General features: G+C 32.0%; 1 protein-coding gene across 6 annotated transcripts in view; it reads left to right on the top strand.

The window, feature by feature from the left end:
- Positions 1–23,672, top strand: part of NOVA1 (NOVA alternative splicing regulator 1) — a gene marked incomplete at both ends in the record, with an annotated part of 145,093 nt that overhangs the window by 120,325 nt on the left and 1,096 nt on the right. For 3 of the 6 annotated variants that reach the window (XM_080707882.1, XM_080707881.1, XM_080707885.1), the window contains one exon: positions 4,245–4,316. The exons of the other annotated variants lie outside the window; for them this stretch is intronic. In XM_080707882.1, the coding sequence (XP_080564008.1) occupies positions 4,245–4,316 (72 nt within the window). The remainder of the gene's footprint in view (positions 1–4,244; positions 4,317–23,672) is intronic. 6 annotated transcript variants of the gene reach the window in all.

Raw genomic sequence — 23,672 nt, 5'->3', positions numbered from 1 at the left:
GCTTGATTGGGAAAGAGATGGTTAGGGACATTTAAAGAATTCTCTTGTACTTAAAAACAAATAAATTAATCTATCAAAAATATTATTTTTCCCAAAGAATGTTATTTTCATTATGAAAAATTGGCAAAATAGTACTTGTTAATTTATTTGTTCATTATTCATTTGTTCAGTCATTAATTTATTAAATGCCTAAAATTACACAATTAGTGTCCTTGCTCTTGAAGACTAGTTTATAAAATACCAGTGCTTAAAATAACTTATACAAACATAATGCTGTGTTGAATAGTAACGAGATTGTCTTAGCTGAAGTTAAATATTTGTTTTGGAATTTAGAGATAATCAATGCTAAATAGGCAGGATGTGACCAGAGAATGGAAAGTATTGATTGTCTGACTGAGGGGTGTCCTACAGACTATAAATTATTACTATTTTCTAAAATATTTCTTTTAGTTTCTCTAAAAGATTATGAAATAGTTAAGACATCAATGCATGTTAGTCTCGTTTGTGCTAAATATCCAGAAAGACTTTTAGGTTGGAAAAGGGAACTAAGGGCGACTAATTCAGTTATTAGAAGATGGGGAGGATATTTATCAAGAATGATAAAGTGACGATGACAATTATATATCAAAATATATTATCTATTTTTATACTGATGCAGGTTTATTCACAGAACTCTGAACAGATGTTGTAGAGGCGATTATTTGAATGTTTCTTAGATAGCAATAGATTCTGATTTACAATGAGATTTGCTTATTGCTGTTTTTGCTACACATATAATCAGTATAGATTCTTGACAGTTTCTTACTGTAGACTTGCTTGAAGACAAGCTGTATGTATTATAGAGTTTATCTGTGGTAATAATCTAGTCTAACAAAAGTGTCACGTGTTAACAATAATCAGTCTAATAATTTTTTAGGACTTACTCTCAAAAGCCTAGTTATGTCTACATTCAATTAAATGCCTCTTGTTAAAATCTTGATTTTTAAACTACTTTATACTTCAATGGATCCACTATTTTAGAATTATTGAAATACATCAAGTATATCTGCAATAGATGTTTCAATCTTAAGAAATTCTTAAGCATCCATTCATTACATAGTTAAATATATATCTATACATATATGCTTTTCTACTTGAAAGGTGAAATGGTGCTAAAAATGACTGTGTCTTCCATATTCACTATTTTAAAATGAAAAAATAATTTTAAAGGAATCATGAATTGTACATGTTGTTTATTACAAATATATCAATGTTTTGATGTTATGTGGATAACCATTTAATTACATCTTTATGATGTATTCCAGAAATTTTACTGAATTGTATTAACTTGAAATTACTAAGTAATAATTAACTCTGCACAGAAAATGGGTGTAGACATTTTTCTTATCAAATGTTAAGGAAGCAAATAGTGTAAATTTGGCCAGGGATGGTGACACATGCTTGTAATCCCAGTACTTGAGAGGCTGAGACAGATTTGCAGCCAGCCAGTTGCTTAGTGAGGCCCTCTGCAATTTAATAAGACCCTTTTCAAAATGAGGAATAAAAAAGTAGGACAGGTGGTATAGCTCAGAAGTAGAATGCCCCTGGGTTCAATCCTCAATACCACAAAAAATAAATAGTATACATTCATATTCTACATTGTAATATTTCTTAATGGATTCTTTTTTCATCTATCTTTGTGGTGAGGACAATTATAACAGTTCCATTAGTCTACTTAATAACATTTTAAAAATTTTAAGCTTTAACATAGTTATATTTATTTGTTTATAACAACAGTATTTCCCTACTAATAAAAGGGAAGGCATCAGAATTATTAACAATTTTGATGAATATAATTTGTATCTCTTAGGTGGATATTCAATGTTTCTTATATATGACAATTTTCAAAAAGCAACCCAATGGAAAAAATCAACAAATCGTTTTAATAAAATTGCTACAAATTCTGAGCCCCTTTACATTATTTTTTATACATAGTTCTTTGCAGTATTTGAAAATCTTGATAAGAATTTATATCCAGCACAGAAGGATGTCATACTGAACCTAAAGTACTTCAGGTTGATTTTACTCTGATGGAAATGGAAAAGCCCAAACCAACATAGAATCTTGGGTTGCTTTAGGTTAATGTACTTTGATTCTAATATGTATTGGAGAAGTAGTTTCTAGATTTATTTAACATATTGTTAGTAACCTCAATATTAATCTTAGTACAGAATGTATTTTTAAATGTATTTAACGCCTCCCATAATATTGTGTAGTATCAGTTAAGCCAATGTTGGGAAAATAAAACCTTTACTACTTTTAGCATTTAATTCATAGAACATGTAGAAGCATGAAGTGATTAGCATATCCCCAGCATAGTACTGCATGAAAAGAAAACATTAGAGAAATTTTTGATTACTAAAAATGAAGTCTTTCTGCAGAAATGACAAGAAGTAATCACAAAGAACAAAAATAGAAAATAAAGGATTTGAATATTTCAAATTTTTTTGAGATTTTAACTCTAACTTTATATCACAGTCTGTCTGTCTCTCCCCTCCCCTCTCTCTTCTCTTCTCTGCTCTGCTCTGCCCTGCCCTGCCCTGCCCTTCTCTCCTTCTCTCCCCTCTCTCCTCTCTCTTCTCTCTTCTCTTTTCTGTTCTGCTCTGCTCTGCCCTGCCCTGCCCTGCCCTTCTCTCCTTCTCTCCCCTCTCTTCTCTCTTCTCTTTTCTGTTCTGCTCTGCTCTGCCCTGCCCTGCCCTGCCCTGCCCTTCTCTCCCCTCTCTCCTCTCCCCTCTCTCTTCTCTTCTTCTCTCCCCTCTCTCCTCTCTCCTCTCTCTTCTCTTCTTGCTCTCGCTCTCGCTCTCTCATTCTCTCTTTCACTATACTTGGAGAAAAAAAATATTGCTTTGACGTACCATTAGATCCAGTTTTTCTCAAATTTTCTTAGGTTTTTAACTTTTAACTTAAGAAGAATTAGGAATATTTTGAGAAGACTACATAAGACATGATTTGATTTGATAACCAATCTTACCTTTTTCTAGAGCCCAGCAAGTTAACTAAATATCTGAATTTATTTCCTTTTTTTTAACTCTTATTTTATTCTACCTATTAGAACTTTTGAAATTTTAAATGTAAACATGACTTCAAGTAATTTCATTTATTTTTCTTCATACTGTGAAGCCTTTTAGATTATAATTTTGCTCATATCTGAGTAGTTTTGATGAATTATATACAGGGTAGAATGTGGTTTTCATAGAGACATGTCTATACTATGAAAACCTGCCCCAATTTGCTTACTAAGAAATTATATCTATTGAGGTGGTTCTTTCAGTAGTGTTATTTTTCTATTGAACATATGGCACTTAAAAAAAAAACTTAGCATCTTATACTTTAAGATTACTCTATTTAGATATGTCTTTAAAATACCTTAATGAATTTTTCAACATTACATATGAGTTCACATAACATATTTTAGATATAGCATGCATATGTGTTTAGAAATGAACAATAAATATGATTCCTAATATTTTTGTGATTATTTCAACACAGGCTAATGATGCTACGATGTGTGCTGCCCTTCATCTATATTAAATTTACTATTTAGCATAAATGACAAAAATATATTGGTAATTTTAGTTACCTGTCTATTAACATGAGGTTAACATTTACATTTTCAGACAAGCTCTAAATTTAATAAAATTTAAATGTTAGAAGATAATGTGATATTAACTCAGAACTACAAATTTAATTGCTTTTATGTATGGATCCCTAAATTCTGTGGAATCAACTTGTTGGTGATGTTCAGCATATTAAGTAGGTGGATATTTTATGCCAAAGTAAACTTCATTTCACCACTTCTTCAATCTCTGACTGTATTCATTGATAGGAAAATGGCACTTTCAGTTTTACTCATTGAACTTCTTGAATTTATCTTTGACATCTCTTTGTTCCCCAAGAAAACAAGAGGGGGAAAAAATAAGACTACTATTCATGAATATGGTCAGGATACCTTTAGGGCTCATGTGAATTTTTATCAGTCACCATCATGATATCAAGTCATGAATTTATTTTTACATGCTTATGCATGCATATTTACATGCATTAGTTATTCAATTGATCTTAAATTCCATTGAATTTGAATGACTAGGCAAATTATTCATAGGATTTTGTTCTCGTTATATTACATTTTATTTTATTTTGTTTTATTTAATAATCAGTTTAAGGCTTTTAAAGGTTGATTTGCTCCTGAACTGCTTTGTTCCCAGACATTGCCATCTTCCCCAACTACCACCAAGTCCTCTCCATCTGACCCCATGACCACCTCCAGAGCTAATCAGGTACAGTATCATCCTATCATCTACACCATACTTTTCACGAGTGATTGCCTGCCAACTGGAGAAAAAGATAATGGTGGGTTAAGGATTTATTCGTTCATTCACATATGTGCACCATGGTCAGATTCCAAGTAATCTAAAAGAGAAATATCAGTAATTTCAAAAATATATACATTTTTAACTTCAGTCGATAAAAAGTATTCAGATATCAGACTTCTAGAATTTTGGATTTTTCCGTTAAAACTATGACTCTTGTGTGGAGCTCTGAAGATTATTTATTGAGATGGGGTTTTAATCTCCCTTTATGTATCTTCCAAGGATTGTTGGTATGTAAACTAAGGTCATCTATATGTGTAAAAAATGTATTAATTGAAAAAAGTATATCTTTAAATATGAATGCAATTTTGCTTTTTTTGAGATATGCCTTACTATGTGAACTATATTAAAACATTTCTAGCCATCAAAAAGAAAATTAAAAATTGGTTCTTATAAAAGTGTTTACTAAGGAGATAATATCTATTTAGTATTTAAGAAATTCTAAACATGTTCATTGCTAGAGTGGCAAACTTTGCAACTGGAAATACATTTTATTAGTTTGATTTGATGATTGTTTTGGTATCTGTAGGCAATTCTTCAGAAATGTAAATGTCTAATAATATATTTATTAAAATGATTAAACACATTTTCATTTTGTCTGAGTTGAGTTTCATTTAGGTGAGAACTGTTATTTTCTTTATTATTCCCCCTTTATTTTATTACTAACACAGGACCTTATGGGATTAAATATTAAACAGAAGCCTACCCTTTTAACATAATTTTCATTAGATGACTAACAAATTATTTATTTTGAACTATATTTGCTACATGTGTTAAATGTGGCTATGGCATATTAACTAATGTAAGACTTTCAGAAATATTTTGCTCACTTATTGATTCTAATACTTTTTCAGCAAAAAGCAAAACATACATATTATGCTATTATGAAGTAGTAGATCATTTGTGATTTTATATTCTCATAACTATACTCCATTATAGTTGTTATTTAGATTTTGCTTTGTTCTCTTCTTGTACAAAGAAGTTTAATATCTCCTGGATAACATGAAGTGAGATTTAGAGAAAAACAGAACACATTCTTAATTCATAAAGGAACTCTAGTTAACAATTAATCTCTATGTTATTGATAGTTTATAATTATTCCATATAGTTCTTATTAATTTGGCTTCACTATATTGATATATGAGTATAACTGAGATAGGAAAATACATTCTAATATGATAATCTTGAACTTTCTGTAGTTAAAATGGACTTCAACATATAAGAATATAAATTTTCTAACTGGTTTAAGTTTATTTTTATCCAGCAATTTGGCAAATATGTCTAGAGTTTTATAATGTAGAAACAGACCAAAGCCAGAGATTTTATTTTAAATAAAAATAATTTTTATAAGTTATATGTAGTATTATATTTATGTTTTTATCAATATTAGCTGAGTGAATTATGATTGTGTTCTATTTGCTGAATAAATAGTGAGTGTTATATGCTAATGTATTAAAAAAGAACTAATGAACCAAAATATTTTAAAAATCCAAAAATAAAAAGCAGAGAAATAATTTCAAGTATGTTTGATTTGCAGATCGCACAATTTAAAACATTTCCCATTCTTAGAAAAATTGTTACATGTTCAGTACATACTGAATTTAACTTTCTTTTCTTTTTGCTTCTCAACATATTTCCTCAGGTCAGAATCTTAAGTGCAGTGTTGTACAATAATAATTTTCTCCTGAAAACTGAAGGACTATCATGTGAGAAGCCTTGTAAAATGTTAAAGTCAAAACTAAGGCCACGGCATGGCGGACACATGCCTATGATTTTAGTACTTGGGAGGCTGAGACAGGAGAATCCCAGGTTTATTTTCTTTGGTATGTTTTTCCTACCATAATATGTATATCTAAATTTGTTTATGTATGGAACTTTAAAGTATGAAATAGATATAAAGATATAGCAAATAAAATTTAATTATTTAAAACATTTTTAAGTTTTCAAAAAACTTAAAAGTCATTATCACTTAATTCTAAGCTATTGATACCAAATTATTCAGTCACTTCATTAAGATTCCACAAAAAATTTTGTCAATCAATTAGTGGTTTCAAAAATGAAATTTCTGTCTTCACTTTAAGTTCCTGGTTGTTGGCACTCCTGGAATTTTCTTCTAAGTCTGGGAAAAGGGAAAAAAATGAATGATTTCAGAATGTGTACTTCATAGGCATTTATTTGCTGAAAACTTTGAAATTATATAAGATATTTATCAAAATCTTTAAATGCAGGTAACTCATTTTTAGTACCCTTGCTATATTTATAGAAGAACAAAATTAAAACTGACTGGTAACACTTCAAATCATAGCCACTAATCTCAGTGGGCTCCTAATTCTATCAGGCAATCATTATCCCATTCATGTTCTTACTCTCCAGGTGACTGTTACACAGTTCTCATTTCTTTTTGCCCCTGTGTCAGTTTTCTGTTGTTATTTAACAAATTATGACAAATTTAAAGGCTTAAAATCTCCCACATATACTCCCAGTTTCTGTAGGTCAGGAGTCCAGGCAGTACAGGAGCCAAGCGGGCTGAGTCCTCTGCTCTTGGTCTCATGTGGCTACATCAGGTTGCCTACTTGTCTCTGTTCTCAGGAGAGGCTCAACTAGGAACTGCTCTGCTTTCCTCTTGAGCCAGGTTGTTGGCAGCATTTAGTTCCTCACAGCTGTTTGACCAAGGTCTGTGCCTTTTTACTTGCAATTGGCTAGGCCCTCAGATTCTAAAGGCTACCCATCATTACAACTTGGCAGTTTGCTTCTTGCCAGGCCACTAAGAACATCTTTTTTTCCCAGGGTCCTAGGAAGATAAGGTCTTTTCTACTGCAGCTCAGTACAGAAGTCATTTCCTCACCTTCTTTGCCAAATAGCATAACATAAGCACAGTAATGACATTCCTTACTTTTGTATATTCTGTTAGTTAAAAGAGAGGATGATACAGGGTGTAAGAGAAGAGGGTTCAGATAATAATGACATCTAATAATTGTCCTTAGAACAATCCCCTATTATTTCTTATTTCTTTCCTCTCTCCCAATTAGTGACCTCATTTTCTACTTTACCAAAAGATGGAAGCAATCAAAATAGAAGATCCACAAACTGACACCAACAAATACTTAATGAACCAACATTTATACCTACATATTCCACATTTTTGCCTGTTAGAGTAGGCAAATTTTCCGATTAATCTAAAACCGTCATTTCAGTTGTGCATTAAACCTCATCCTTTTTTCTTTACTCAAGAATCCTTTGAGCAATTCTACCTTCTCCTCTGTTAAATTTTTCCTCTCTAGAGGATCATTCATTAAGCATACAAATACTCTTTTTTCCTCATTTAAATGATCGCATAAAACCTTTACTTTTACTCCCCCCACTAGGTAATGCCATGTTTCTTTTATTCTTGTAACAAAACTCACACAAATATTATCTTTGTTCTCTATTTGATTTCTGCCTTCCTATTTTTAAATCCACTCCAGTTATGGTTTTGCTTTTATCATTCCAACAAAACTGTTTGGCAAGAACCTTAGTAATGAACACGCTGCTTATTCCACTTGCTCTTCTCAGTCCACATGCTACTTGGCCTAGCCATAGTCTTTGATACGATTTAGAATGTCTGCCTCTTCGGTGTGCGTTTACTTGGCTTCCATGATACTGCACATTCTTGGTTTTCCTTCTGCATAATACCCTATTGCTTCTTCTCAGAATCCTTTGCTAGTTCTACCACTTATTCCCAGGTACGTAATGTTGGGATGCTTCAGGTTTCAAGACTTCTAAGTCATACTTTTTTTGTCCTCATCAGATCCCTTAACTTTCTTTTCTTTTTCTTTTTTCTTTCTTTTTTTTCTTTTCTTTCTTTTTTTTTTTTTTTTTTTTTTTTGGTACTGAGGGTAGAACCCAGGGGCTTTCTACCTCTGGGCTATACTCTCAGACCTATTTTATATTTTTATTTGGAAACAGGGTCTCACTAAGTTGCTGAGAGCCTCACTCAGTAGCTGAGGTTGGCTTCAAACCTGTGCAATCCTCCTGTCTCAGCCTCCCAAGTGCGGGGTTTACAAGCGTGCCCCACCACGCCCACTTCCCTTAACTTTCATAGGCTGACATCTGCAAAGTTTCTCTCTTCAGTTAGAGGCAAGATTACTATTATCTTAGCCTGCTTTGTGCTGCTATAATAATTCCCGAAATGCAAATTTATAAAGAACGGAAAATTATTTCTCACAGATTTAGAGACTAGAAAGTCCACAGTTAACAGGCAAGTGTCTAACAACGGTTTTGTTCTGCATCCTCAAGTGTCAGAGGGTGGAGATCAAGAAAAGAGTCCTCCGCTGTGTCCTAAGACAGCAGAAGACAGAGAATCTAGCTCTATAACCAGTTCTCTTTCTACTTGCATATTTATTGGGCATCTTAAATTCATTAAGTTAAAAAACTACCTCAAATCTGCCCCTTTAAAAATATCAATTTTTAAAATGTCTTTGCCTCCATCAGATTCAAAATGGATCTCCTAATTCACAAATTTGTCCCTTGCCACCTTTCCTCTTTTATTTTGTGTCCTGCCACTCCCTTATTCTGGCTCAGCCACACTGACCTATTTGCTATTTCTGGCAGATAGTAGTTGCACTCATACATCAGTACTTTGCTCTTGCTTTTCTCTCTGCATGAAATTCTCTTATGTCAGAGATCTGTTTTGCTAGCACCTTTCCAACTCCTGTAATGCTAGTCACAATTCACCTTCTCACCCGACCACCATCCTTGATACAGAAACCCTCCCCCAGTACTCCTGATTCCGTTTTTCTGGCTGTATTTTTTAACTTTTTTCCCCTACTACTGTTGAATACTACATACTTTGCTTATTATGTTAGTTGAATGTCTCATGCTCCTAGAAAATTAAGTTGCATGAGAACAGGGATTCTGTCTCTTTTATTCTCTGATGTATCTGAAACATTATCCTGGAACATAGATGGTTCTTAGTATTTGTTGAATGACTACTACTACTTAGAAGTCTAAATAGACTTGCAGAGTCTGTATGTTTTAAAACTCATATCTCTTACAGTCCTTAAATGGAATTTTAATGGAAATTTTTTCTAAAAATACAAGCCAACTACAAAAGAAGACTTTTGATTGACTAAAGTGGATATTTTTGATTGACTACCATGGTTGAGCCAAAGTTATGAGGTTTCTGTTCCATTCCTTATAGTAATCAGCACAGTTTGAAAACTAATCAGGCTCTTTTCTCAAGTACAAATATTATCATAGTTCTCTAGCAAAATACCAAAATTGATTTACTTTCCTCCAGTGTATATGTGTGAGTAGTGTATGTTTGTAAGTAGTGTATGTGTGCGTAGGTATAGAATGATGCCATTTTTGTTCTTCAGAAGTATACTTAAAATAAAATAGAAAAATTATGAAACTAAAATTTTAATGAACTTACTAATCTTGTTATATACATTAGATTGTATGTACTTTCCTTATCATTGGGATAAGCTTTATAAAATTGCTGGTATTTGAGTATAATTTTCAATGGTCAACTTAGTGTGTATAAATCTCAAGACTTCCTAAGAATAAATTGAAGCAAAAGCAAAGTCCACAATAAAAGTACATATAATTTGCAAAAAAGGACAGACATTCCTTTAATAAATGGATAGATGGTATAATTTTAGAAGAGATTTAATATAAAATATCAATTCCTTTCATTTAAAATTCATATTTGCTACAATTTTATGAATTTTTTTTGATTTTGTGGAAAGAGATGAAGTTAAATGATTTTAATATAAATGTAAAGAAATAAATTTAAGCTAATTACCAAGAGATTACTAATAAAAGACAATGAAACTAATGATATATATATATATATATATATATCTATGAAGAGATGCTTTACCCATCATTAAAATTCATCATGAAATACTTATAATAAAGTAATGTAATATTAACAAAAATAACTATAATTTGTCTGTGAAATAGAACAGTTTTCTGAATTAGATTTAAATATATATTTGGAAACAAAATGAATGGCAAAAGAAAGGAGTGTAACTTAGAAATTTGGAGAACTTGCAACACCCTAATTTTTTAATTTGGGGCGATACCATAGTCTTAATTTTCCATACATATTTTCTTATTATAAAATGTGGAGTGCCATGATTCTTAGGCCAAGCAATATGTGAGAAATATGTACAACATTGTGTGGCTCAGAGTAATCCATTGGTGTCACCCTAAGTTACTTTAGAAAGGGATATTTCATTTACTAACGGTACTGGTATAATTCACTGTCCATCTGAAAGAAAATAAATTTAGACCTTCACTGATTACGTTTTACAGAAATAAATTTTAGTGCATTCAGGATTAAAGTTATAAGACAATATAACAAAATAGCAGTGTATTGAAATCAAATTGTTTGACTTTTGGAAAGAAGAATGTCCAAAACATAAAAGAATAAGTTAACATATTTGCATATATGAATATTTAACCTTTTATATAGAAAACTGCAACATTAATAAGCAAAGGCAACAATATCTCTGGAAAGATATTTTGGACATGTTGGTAACAATTAATTAGTGTTTTTACTATACAGAGATGTTTTAGATTCCTATGAAAACCATCCAGTAAAAAATAAGTAATGAGAAGCAATTTACAGAGAAATAAATGAAAATACTTTATAAATATCTAAAAGCGATTAATCTCACCAGCATCAGGGAAATAGGAATCAACAACAGAATATTCTACTTTTTCACTAGAGATACAAAATTGTATGTGTATATATGATATACATGTAATAGAAATGCAAGAAAGTTTGTGTGTGCGTGCATGCGTGTGCGTGTGTATAAAAATCAAAATCCTAGCAAGGGTACAGGAAAGAAGCATTTTCACACAGTGTTGGTATAAGAAGTGCTACAACATCACAGGTTTGTAGAACCTGTCCTGCAAAATTTAATGCACAAATATATAGGAATATAGAGATAAGAATGTGTATCGCAGCATTATTTGCATTAGCAAAAGTTGAAAAACAACTTGATATCTAACAATAAAGTTGTTGAAAAAATATGGTTTTGCAGAATTTTATATGATAAAGCTATTAAAAGTATTAAATAAGAACTATGCATATTGGCCTAAAGTTGCATTTGGCTGTATTAGCTAAAGAAAATTAAATTACTAAGAAACATATAACTGTTTTAATGGTTAAAAACATCTTGTGTTCATATTTTGTGTTTGTGTTCAGGGTGACGACAAGGAATAGAAAAATTACTTTTTGTTTTTATAGCTGTGCTGTCTAAAATACAAATTGTTGGCTTAGAGAATGCAAAGTAGGATGTAAAAGAGTGACTTCACTTGTGATATATGCAGTTTTTAAAAAGATAAAAGTGTAATATCCTGAGGAAAATATTTGATTAATTTTATGCATGCATTTTGCTATATGATTTTTTTTTATTTCCTAGTCTTGGGATGCTTTACTGAAAGTTGTAAGAACGGTCACTAGAGAGAGGCTTGAGGCCATGAGAGACATTTACAAACTGGCAAGGGAATGGCAGCTGTTGCATATTATGAAGCTGTGCCAAATGAAATGACTGTATAACATATTTATATATATATATAATGACTATATAATATATACTTTTCTTCATCTTTTATGATTAGTAAGTTAAAAGTTCTCAATCCTTGCTTCATATCAAAACTACCTATGGAGATTCTAATTTAATAGATCTAGAATGAGATGAGGCATCCATATTTGAACAGTAATATAAATATTTCTTGAATCTTCTTGAGATGTTTAGGAAACACTTTATGGTAAATGCACATTACAACAGCTGAGAATTGTGTACTATATAACACTGTCTCTCTTAAACTTTAATTCATCTAGACATTTATCATGTAGGAGCATATTTTGCTATTTGGACAACACCAGATTACAAAAATATATTTGGTTAGTACAGAAGTTGAAGGATAGATACTAGTTTTAGCATTGAGAATGGTTTTAGCATGTGTTAATTAATATGCTTTAAATTTATGAAGTTATTATACAAGGATCTTTGTCCTTTCATATAGCATTAATAGACTATTTACTATTACCAAATACAATTAGAGGTTCTTTTATCTTGGAAATATTTATATGCAGATCACTTTAGTAGTAAGTGCTTCCTATTCAACTTAGACCTTGTCTCAAAATAAAAAATAAAAATAGGGCTAAGGGTGTACCTCAGAGTTAGATTGCCCCTGGGTTCAACTCTACTGCCAGCGGGGTCGGGGGGAGGGGGGTGGGATATAAAGAATTACAGCTGAAAGCAACATACTGGTGATGTTTTCTGGTTACATTATGACACGTTATTTATTAAATATAGGGTTATGTATATCTCTGTGTTTATAAAAAGCCTAGGCTTTTTTAAGACTAAGAAAGCAGTATACTTCAAGGGAAGCAGTCAGTGTAATAGTTATGTCACATTCCTTATTTTACATTCCATATATGGCTCAGGCGCTGGTGAAATGCATAGACTACCAGGCAGGTTTGCAATGCTCTCTGGACTACCTAGTAGGTAAAGATTTCTCTGTCTCATCAGTTCTCTCTGCAGTTATAGCAAGAACACCTTGTAGTTCTTGCACACAGCATGTTCTCTAGACAGAACATTATACATTCCTTTATATAACCAAAGTACTTAGGGTCTCTTTGTTCCAGAATGTGTAATGTGTACTTGTCCTCTTGCCTCTGAGTGTGTGTGTGTGTGTGTGTGTGTGTGTGTGTCCAGTACAATAGAACATTTATATCTTTTCAATAACTGCAGAAAATAGAAAATATTCATAACATAAAAAGTGAGTAGTTATCAAATTTATTTTCAATTTTTTATTTTAAAACTTTTCAAGCATCTTTACTTATTATCTGAGATAAAAGCAGTTTTTTTAGGTTAGGGAGTTTTATGCCTACTCAATGCAGTAAAAATATTTCTTGTTTTAATTCATAATTTGTGATTTTTTATTTTGAGACAAGGTCGAAGTTGTGGAAGGCCTCACTAAGTTGCTGAGGCTGACCATTTGTGATTTTTTTTTTCAGTTGATCTTCATAGGTTCTTCTAAATTACATTAAGATTCACTTTATTGCCAGGTGTGGTGGCTCTTGCTTGTAATCCCAGCATTCGGGAGGCTGAGACTGGAGAATCGCAGTTCACAGACAGCCTCAGCTACTTAATGAGGCCCTCTACAACTCAGTGAGACCTGGTTTCAAAATAAAGAATAAAAATAGGGCAGGCGGTATAGCTCAGAGGTACAATGCCCCTGGGTTCCATCCTAAGACCTGCAAAAAAAAAAAAAAAAGATTTACTTTAGTGGAGTTAAGCTGTTTTATCAATTAGACAGTACTTACTCTTTAAAAATAATTTTGAAAAAGAAAAAATTCTATTAACTAACTTCAGATTACTTTAAGCCAAAGAGTAGAAGTTATAAAACAAATGTATTTTATGATTCATGAATATTAGAATTGAATGACTTTAAAGAGTTCATTTTGTGACTAAATGGTAGATGGTTAAAATACAGGCATGCTTCTCTATTAGTCAATATTTATTAATCTTAAATATTAATGAAATAATAATAATTTGTGATTTTTATTTTCATAATGGAGTCATTTGGCAAAGTACCAACTTACCTTTACTAATAAAATACTACTCAATATAAATACATTTCCCATGTTTTAGCTAATTTCCCAGAAGGATTGCAGAAGTTAAATTTTATACTCATTTTATATCTTGATGAAAGCTGCACTGTGATTTTTGGAAGGTACTGTATACTGCTACAAATATATTTGCAGTACTGGGAATGGAACCCAGGGGCATTGTAAGTCCAAGCTATACCCCAGCCTATTTTTAGCCTTTTTGGTGTTTAAAACAGGGTCTCACCAAGTTGCGAAGGGCCTCACTAAGTAGCTGAGACTGTCTGCGAACCAAGATCCTCTAGTCTCCACCTGCCAAATGCTGGGATTACAAGTGTGCGCCACCATGCCTGGCGTGCAAATATTTTTTGAAAGAAAGATTAATGTCTCCCTTTACATGTTGGGTTTTTTCTTAATGATTAATTTTTATACTTTTTTTGGTTCATTGTAGTCTCACATTATAATGTAGTTCATAGTCATGGTGACATCCATGCACACAGCACTTGGTTAATTTTACCGCTCTACTGTGAGTATCTTTGGTTTTTGTAGGAGCTAAATGTTTTCTTTCCCTACTCAACTCTTTAACTTTTGTTACTAAATAGTGTCTGTTCACGTTTTTCTCCCCTTACGTAGTCTACTTTATTTTCCTGACTTCTGTGTTTCTGTGTTAGCTCCTAAAGTTCTGCTGGTCTCCAGACCCATGTGCATTCATCTACCTAACCTCTCCACTTGGGTGCCTGAGAGGCATTTCAAACTTAAAATGTCCAAAATAGAATTGCTTCTTTCCTCCTCTTTATTGTTCTTTCTCATGATTTATTTCATTGAATATGCCCCCTAACATTATACTGATAGCTATTTTTTAAATTTTATAATTATTACATTCATGTAAAATATTGAATAAAAACATTATTATGAATAAACACAATTGAAATATTTGTCAAATTTTTAAATATTTCACGTGTTTATTCATTAAGCAGAATTAATAACTTTTATATATATTCTGAAAGAAATAGGTAAGAGGAGATTTAAAAATAATAATAATGGTTTCAAAAAGCTTTTTGAAATCTTGATACACGGTTGATGATATGATTACATATAGACCTCCCATAAGTATAATCTCAGTTAATTAAAAATCTCATTTAGTAAGATTTAAGAAGATAATATCCCAAATCAAATTATTTTCGTTTTTACCTAATAAACCACTTTGAGAAAGCCAGTTGTGGTGTATACCTGTAATACCAATACTTTGGAGGCTGATGGGAATACTTAGGAAGATCCCAGGTTAAAGGACAGTCTCAACAACTTATCAAGACCCTTAGCAACCTACTGAGACTCTATTTCAAAACCAAATATATATATATATATCCGGGGGTGTAGCTCAGAAGTATTTATTTGAGCTGGGCATGGTGATGCACACTTGTAATCCCAGTACTTGGGAGGCTGAGACAGGAGGATTGTGGTTCTAGGACAGCCTCAGCTACTTAGTGAGGCCCTTTGCAACTCAGTGAGACCCTGTTTCAAATAAAGAATAAAAAATAGAGCTGGGAGTATAGCTCAGAAGTAGAATGCCCCTGGGTTCCATCCCCAGTACCCCACACACACACACACACACACACACACACACACACACACACAAAGAAGTAGTTATTTGACTCTATACCCTTCTTTTCTGATAACTAAATGGCTTAACATCACATATCATAAGGTGCTTCTGTTTTCTTCCTTTCTATCTAGAAAGAATTTATTTTTCTTTTACTACGTTTCTTATTTCTAAGTGTATCCTTCCCTGAGATATAATGTGATGTGTCTTTAAAATATTTGGCACTCCAAGAGAAAAATATTTTTGAATCATGCTTCAGGGGCAGTGAAATAATGTGTTAAGTGAAAAAAATAAGTACATTGAACCATTTTTGCCTTTAGAAATTTTGCAGGGATTATTATTTTCTGTCTTTTTTTCAAAGACACACATGCACACACAAAAAGTTATACTGCCTGTCATGTTCCATCATATCCTGGAGCCCGAGGGGAAAATAAAGTGTATCCCTTGGGAGAAGAAATAAAATGAGGTACAATTTCAACAAAACTTCTAAAGATACTTAGTCTTATATATCAGGTATTTTGAGTTAAAATCAAGCAAAGGGTAGGAGTTCATTATACCATTTACAGGTTTTGATTATGATTTGTTAGAAACTGTTGTTTGAGCCATTTTATTAATCTATACAATTCATCATTAAATCAAGTAAACAACAATATATTTGTATTCTAGACCTTTAGAATGAATCTGACTGCATTTTTTATTGTTAAAGTAGCCTATCCACAAACTAAATGAGTAAAAAAAACCCTCAGAACATGTAGAAAATATATAGTAGTACATAAAGAAAAATTTAGGAAGAAGACAGATAGGTTATATTGAATTATTTAATTACTATAATGTTAAAGATTTTTAAATGATCATAACCCTGTGTTATTGATATCAGTAGTCTTCTGATAGTAATATACTTCAGTATGTTTACGGTAGACTTTGGGAATTATAAAATGTAGAGATGAAGTAAAGAAATTTACTCCTGTTTTAAGAACCTAAAGTCAGATATTTTGCGCACACACAGAGTTGTGTAGCGATGTGGAATCATCTTTCAAATAATGTATTTTTAGTACTTATTCAGATTCATTTTTAATTTTTTTTTTGGTTTTACTTTTTGACAGTTATTCAGTTGGTAACTTTAACCAGGAACAAATCGGAAATGAAAATTGAATAATATTCTGGCCTTCCAGAAGATAAATTTTTTTAAGAGAAATTACATGTCTTTTGCACTAATGTCAGCATAGAAGTAACAAGAGGAATGTAGAAAATACTTTGATACTACTGGTTTTAGGGAATAAGTTTTGAGTTTAAAAAGTATATTACAATTAGATTGCTTTGCAAGACAAGATTTGGGGAGACAAAGTTGTACACACTGTGAGGAGAAGAACAGTGTACAAACTCAAGTAACTTTCCAAGTCAGTTGATAGAAATGAAAGAACAAGGGCAAAGACATAGAAAGCCACTAATATAGAGTCTATATAGGAATTATCTGGGGATGTTTGATTAAACATAGGCGCAGGCACCTTGTCATAGAAGATGAAACTGGGAAGACAAGTTGAGGATAGGATCTGGAGAATTTTTAACATCTGCACAGGAGTTCCATGTATTCAGTAGGATGTTTATGTAGGGGGAGCTATTGAAGGATTTTAACTAGGAGATTCTTATAATACTAAAATAAAAACTCCTTATTCATAGCCTTATTAAGTTGCATGATTTCATAGATGCTGAAACAATTAATTTAATTGACAAAGGTCGCATAGCAGAGCTAGAGCTAGGGTGAGACTTGTATTGATTAACAGTCAATTCTATTATACCACACTGTACTTTAGGTAGGATAAAGCAGTAGAACTGGACAAGAAGCATTTTAGGGAGAAAAAAAAATTAACATTACATAACAGGATATAGAGATCTTTGGAGCAACAGAAGTCACAGATGGCTCCCAGGTATAAAATCTGAGGTTGGAGTTGGTTAAAGATACATGGAAGAAAAGACAGCATGATATTTTAGGCTAGATATTAGACATTCCAATGAAAATTATCCTGCCTTTGATTTGGTTATAAAAAGTAAAATTAAACAGTCTAATAAAAAAAATCTGCTTTTTAAATTGTCTGAATTCTTGTATTCATGTATTCTATTGTACTTATTTTGTCAAATGAGTACATTACAGAAAAGCACTTATTTACATATATACAGTCTATAATTTTAAAAAACAATGTTTTTTCAGTGTGCTTTTACCAACTATTCAATTTTGATTCCTCAAAACGACCCAGTGTTCTTCCATTGGACACCAAGTGAACCCCAGTACTCTAGGTTATAATACGTACAGAAAATGAAAAAGTAATTATCCTATTAGGGTATGTAATGTTGACTATTAAGCATTAAGAGAAAAATTTTTGATATCAGTATTTTTGATAGGTCAATAATATATAATATGAACTGAAAATATTTTCAGAGATACTCTTTCCCAATTGTTAATCAGGATTTATAAACAAGGAGTTAAAACAGAAATACAGAATTTTTATTAACCGTGTGCTGGCTTTTGACCTGGTTAGATTTAAATGCCAAAAGGCTGTTAGAAATTTCTCTATTTTTAGAGTCTCTTCTGTTTTTGAAATCTCCTTGTATCTAAGTTAACTTTATTTTTAGGTGTATCCTTCCTATTCTCATGTGGTGGCAAGATCACTCGCAGTGCCAGGCTGGGGTTCTCCTAGGTTAGGAACACAAGTCCCCCTGCCTCAGTAGCTTCACCAGAGTCCCAGGTTAACTCTTACTGAATTATCCTGTATTGTGTACTCAACTTAGAATCAGTAACTGCCTGTGGCATAGAAAGTGACAGGTCAGACTTGGGTCGTGTTTCCACTCCTGCAGGCATTGGAAGATGTCAGCCTTACCTGAAGCACATACACTGAGAATGCGTGTGCTTCCCAAAGAAAAACAGAGGCTCTCTTGCCAGAAGAGAGACTGGATGCAGAATGAGTGAGGTGAGTGAGTGAGTGAGTGAAACAGCAGGTTTCTACTCTTGATAGAAATTGCTCTATACATGCTACAAACACGTAGCAAATAATATGGCAACCTAAATAAAATAGTCCATACTATTCATTGAGCTATCTCAAACCGTAATGAAATTTATCTTATCTATGTTAATATATAGTTACATATAATAGTTTGATAATTTTCCTATCATTATGAAGAAATGTGATACCTCCAGAAAACTGCATCCCCTTATGGCCATAAATTGGAGTTCTTATTTAGCAAAAGGGAATTTGATTGTCTTAATGTGTGTTTTTAATCAGAAACATATCAATATTAATACCTTCCTATTTAATAGTTTTAGTGCTGATTGTATGGTTCCCATAGAAGTTTTCCTTCTGTGGTTACAAATAGAGAAATGGTTACTTTGTTGCATTATTTTTCCTCTGAGAAACTGTTAATGCTTTAAGTCCAGCATCATTCCTCTGAAAGTCCAAAATAAAAAGTGCTTCAAAAACTGCAATTATTTTTTACACCAACATGATGCCACAAGTTGTCACAAGTGGAAATTTCATACGTAACCTCATGTGATAGGTTGCGATAAAATCGTATAAAGTTACTCTCGGGTTAATTGCATAAAGTACATATGCCACACAAATGAATTTTGTTTCTAAACATAGGTCCAGTCCTCAAGATATCTCATTATACATATGTAGATATTCTAAATCTGAAAAAAAATACTAAATCTGAAACACTTCTGACCGTATCATTTTGTACTAGGGATATTCAGCCTATAGTATAGTTGATATAATTTTATCATTAATCTTATCTATATTTGATGTAACAAATCTAGAGATAACATTTAAGCAGATCCCCTTTATTAAAATGAGTTTAGGTTTGAAAGAGGAGCTCTCTACCACAGAATTAACAGTGACCAAATTTGTGGGAATTTTTGACAGTAAAAATAGTGTACTAGCCGGGCGTGATGGCGCATGCTTGTAATCCCCGCGCTTGGGAAGCAGAGACAGGAGGATCGCGCAGGTTTGAAGCCAGCCGCACTGGCTTACGAGACCCTGTTTCCAAATTTAAAAAAAAAAAAAGTATAAAATATGTCTGGGAGTGTAGTCCGGAGGTAGAAGGGCTTCCAGGAACCCCAGTACCACCACCAAAAAAAAAAAAGAAAAGAAAAATAGCATACTAACAGCACAAAAAGGTTTAATTTAGGTGACTATAATTGCCACCTCTCAAGGATTGTCTTACGTTTCCCTTCTCCTTCTAGTAAGACTTTATGTCTCTTTTATACACTTCTGTTTTAGTACTTCTAAGTCTTTACTATGCTGGTAAACTTATAGTTTTCTACAACTAATCCATAAGCTCCTTAAAGGAAGGAACAATGTCATATATATCCTTTATCTCCAGCTTCCAACACAAAGCCTGGGCCACAGAGTAAGCATTTATAAATGATTAGGTGGACGGTAGCACATATAGATCATAGCTCTGAAGGGAAAATCAATCTGTAACTGTCAAGAACATATCTGATTTAGTTGTATACTTGCACACCAAGTACTGTTTAGGATCTAATTCATTTACCTCCAATTCCTTAGAAATAAAAATGTATGCATTTATGTCTGTCAGTGCATTAGGCTTCACCAGTGAAAACTAATCTATCTGTACAACTAATATTTGTCATTGATCATTTCATTGGTACTGGAAACACTTTCAGTGCACAGACTTTTTCTTTGGTAAATGCTTTATGCCTATATAAAAGAAGCGAGCAAATAACCTCTCCTGTATAATTCCCCATGTTCATTTTGTTTGTTTCTTTCACCAGTGTTCAGCTACCCACTAGCTCTAAAGTGCCACACAGGCATCTCTAACCCCTAGCCCAACACAGGAAACATAAACATAATAATACTCTCTTTTTGATTGATACAAATGAATTATTTTTCTTTTCATCTCAGCTTCTTTTCAGAGTGTCTCTTTCTTACTTGTATCCATATTAGAGGATTGTATAGAGTAGATATGGACTTTTTATTCTCCAGAGAAAAATACAAGTAAATATAAAAGGATTTTCGTGTCTTTTTATAAAAAATAAAATTTTGGTGGTATATTTTTGGCTAGGATATTAAGTATATGTTTATTATATTTGGAATTTAATAATTTTATATTTGGTTCCTTTAATTTTTAAGAAAAGTGGTCTTAGGCAAAATATCATATTATTACATAGGAATAGGAAATGCTACTGGTTATAAAAACTAAGGTGTAAGCATTAGTGACTGTCTGTATATAACACACCTTTTGTTATATGTGCAAAATCAGTCACACCAACAAATATGAGGGCCCATCAATTCCTGACATAACAGCAGTTATGGCTAATATAACTTGCTTAAGATTATTTCAGATGGTTGAAACTAAAACCTAGAAAATAGTACTAACTACAAAAGGCATCTTAAATATAAAAAATGAGATGATGTAATTCTCTAATTTTTAAGGATGTGAATTTTCAGAAGATGTTTACCTTTATGAAATATCAAGTGTTTATAAGCAATACATCATTTCAGAGTTTACATATTTAAAAAATATTAAAGGAAAAACACAGTTTTTAAAGATAAGCTAGTATTGAGTAATATTCCATGTCAAGCTTGCCAGCTCTGGATACTAGCACTAGAGTGAAGAAAAGAAAAAAAAAGGAAACTATATATAATAAATGTAGTGTGAGTTTGATATGAAGTATAGTATAAATTAATATCTTCACATATTTCACAGAAGCTGAGGATGACTTTATAGTAGGTGTTAATAATATTATATATTTCATCAACAGCCTACAGAATAGTTTCCATATTTGTACTTCCATGTGCTAGTCTGTTTCTGAAGTTGTTAGCAGGTAATATATTACATTGGAAAAATATATTAGAAATTAATATAACTTAAAACAGATCTTTGGAAAGCCTTGGTTGTTTAATATGTTTTCCTCATAAAAACTGTGGTAAGCCAGGCATGGTGGCACACACTTGTAATCTCAGCATTTGGGAGGCTGAGACAGGAGGCTCGCAGTGCAGTTCACAGACAGCCTCAGCTACTGCTTAGTGAGGTCCTTTTCAACTCAGTGAGACCCTGTTTTAAAATAACAAATAAAAAATAGGGCTGGGGATATAGCTCAGAGGTACAATATCTCTAGGTTCCATCCCCAGTACCAGAAAAAAAGTGCTAAAGCACAATTTCCCAATTCATAAATGTTTTCAGTGATATATTATTGCAAAGAAGTTCTGAATTTGAAAAGAAGTGCTTATTTATGAATATATAACATATTTAACATTCAGATACTTAAATCCTTGAAAGTACACTTTTCCTCAGTACTTTATGTGCACAGGATAAAAAGAATGATCCTAATTCATCTTTATAATTGGTAAAAGATATGGTTTAACTTTCAATTTATAAATGTTAGCTTTTCAGACAAATAATTTTTATAAAACAGACAAATAGCCTTCTATAAAAAATAAGAAGTCTGTGGCCAAAATTAACAAAGGTAAAAAAATATTTTTCAGACTGTTTCATGAAACTGAATTCACATAATCAGGGGATGAGATACAAAGGAAATGTCAAATACATTTTGACATTTCTAAGAAATCTTTCTAGAAAATTTAGATGATTTTCATAGAGTGAAATAATTATATAAATTAATTGTAAAAAAAAAATTAATTGGAATGAAACACAAAGTACTACCAGTACTCTAAATTTTATGTTTGGAAGAAAACAAGGAGTGTGTATATGTGGACACATGTATGCGTAAGATGAGGTGACTTAGTCTAGAATTTGCTTTTACACTTTCACCACTTGCTTCCTTCAAAAACAAGACTGGCAAAAATTCATAACCATCATAAATTGTTTTAAATATAACATTGGTGATGTTTGCTAAAAATTAGCTAATGAGATATCTCATAGAGTATTTTACCTAAAACACTAAATTTTCTACTGTAATTTTAACCAGTTATTTCAACCTGTGCATTTCATTGTCTGCAACCAGAGAAGTAGTTCCTTCAGTGCTGTCAGTTACACAACGATCACAGCTTTTTATCCACCCAGTGAGCCATAAGCATTGTCATATGTATCCTTGCGCTATCAAAATATTATTTTAAATGTTAAGATTTATATTTTAACTTTAGAGGCTAGGAAAAATAAACCATACTGCTTTTATACTTTTATGATGGTATTTGATTCTGTTTAAACAAATCAAAACATGCTGAGTTATGTGGCTGGATAGTTCAGTATAAATTAACAAACATGCTTATATTCCATGTAGTCACAATGGATTGCTATAAATTCATGTGACTGTGGTAAATCTTTCAGTATCTTTTATAATATGATAATAAGCCTTACTTTTAAAAAAATGTAGCTATAGCTGTTAAAAAATAGAGCTGCCAGCCTCAACAGGGTAGTTGTTTTATAAATGTAGATAGAACATCTGGGTAATATAATTCTCATACAGCCTTAACCTCCCAAAGCCATTGAAAAGTTTAAAATAATTAATTATAAATAATTTACTTTTATTAATTATAATACAGTGATGTCAGCTGAGTTGAAAAAGTAAAATGCTACTAACAATTGTATTGGCCTTTATCTCTAAAACTAGTCATGAAACAATTAAGGTATTATGACTAAATCCAAAATTACTAGGTGATAAGGAACATGAAATTAATGTTTTGAAGGGACTTAAGCTAGCATTGTTTGTCCTGCTGTTGTCTTCATTAACTTTGTTTTATAATTTTTCACTGTTTGTTTTTATATGCTTTAGAACGGAGGATTTCTTTAAAGCTACAATAAGTGAAAAGTCGTCAGCAGAATTGTGATTTGGGAGCTATATAAAAATGTTACGATTTATGTATAACTCTGATTCCCTCTTCTTAACATACTAACTTCTTGTAAATTCTATTGCAAGATGCAGAGAGACTCAAAAATTTTGTGTAGTAATTTTGACTTAAAAATGCTTTTTCCTTTGAAAATTCTAATTTTCCAAGATCTCTCTATTAAAATATGGTAAAAGTCACTTTAGAGTTGTGCTATTTCTATCTTTCATAAGTTATGCTGAAACTAATTTTCGATT

The sequence above is a fragment of the Muscardinus avellanarius genome, assembly GCF_963383645.1.
Source record: "Muscardinus avellanarius genome assembly, chromosome: 12".
Taxonomy (NCBI): domain Eukaryota; kingdom Metazoa; phylum Chordata; class Mammalia; order Rodentia; family Gliridae; genus Muscardinus; species Muscardinus avellanarius.
Note: the sequence above shows the minus strand (reverse complement) of the source record. Positions and strands in the feature narration are given on the sequence as shown.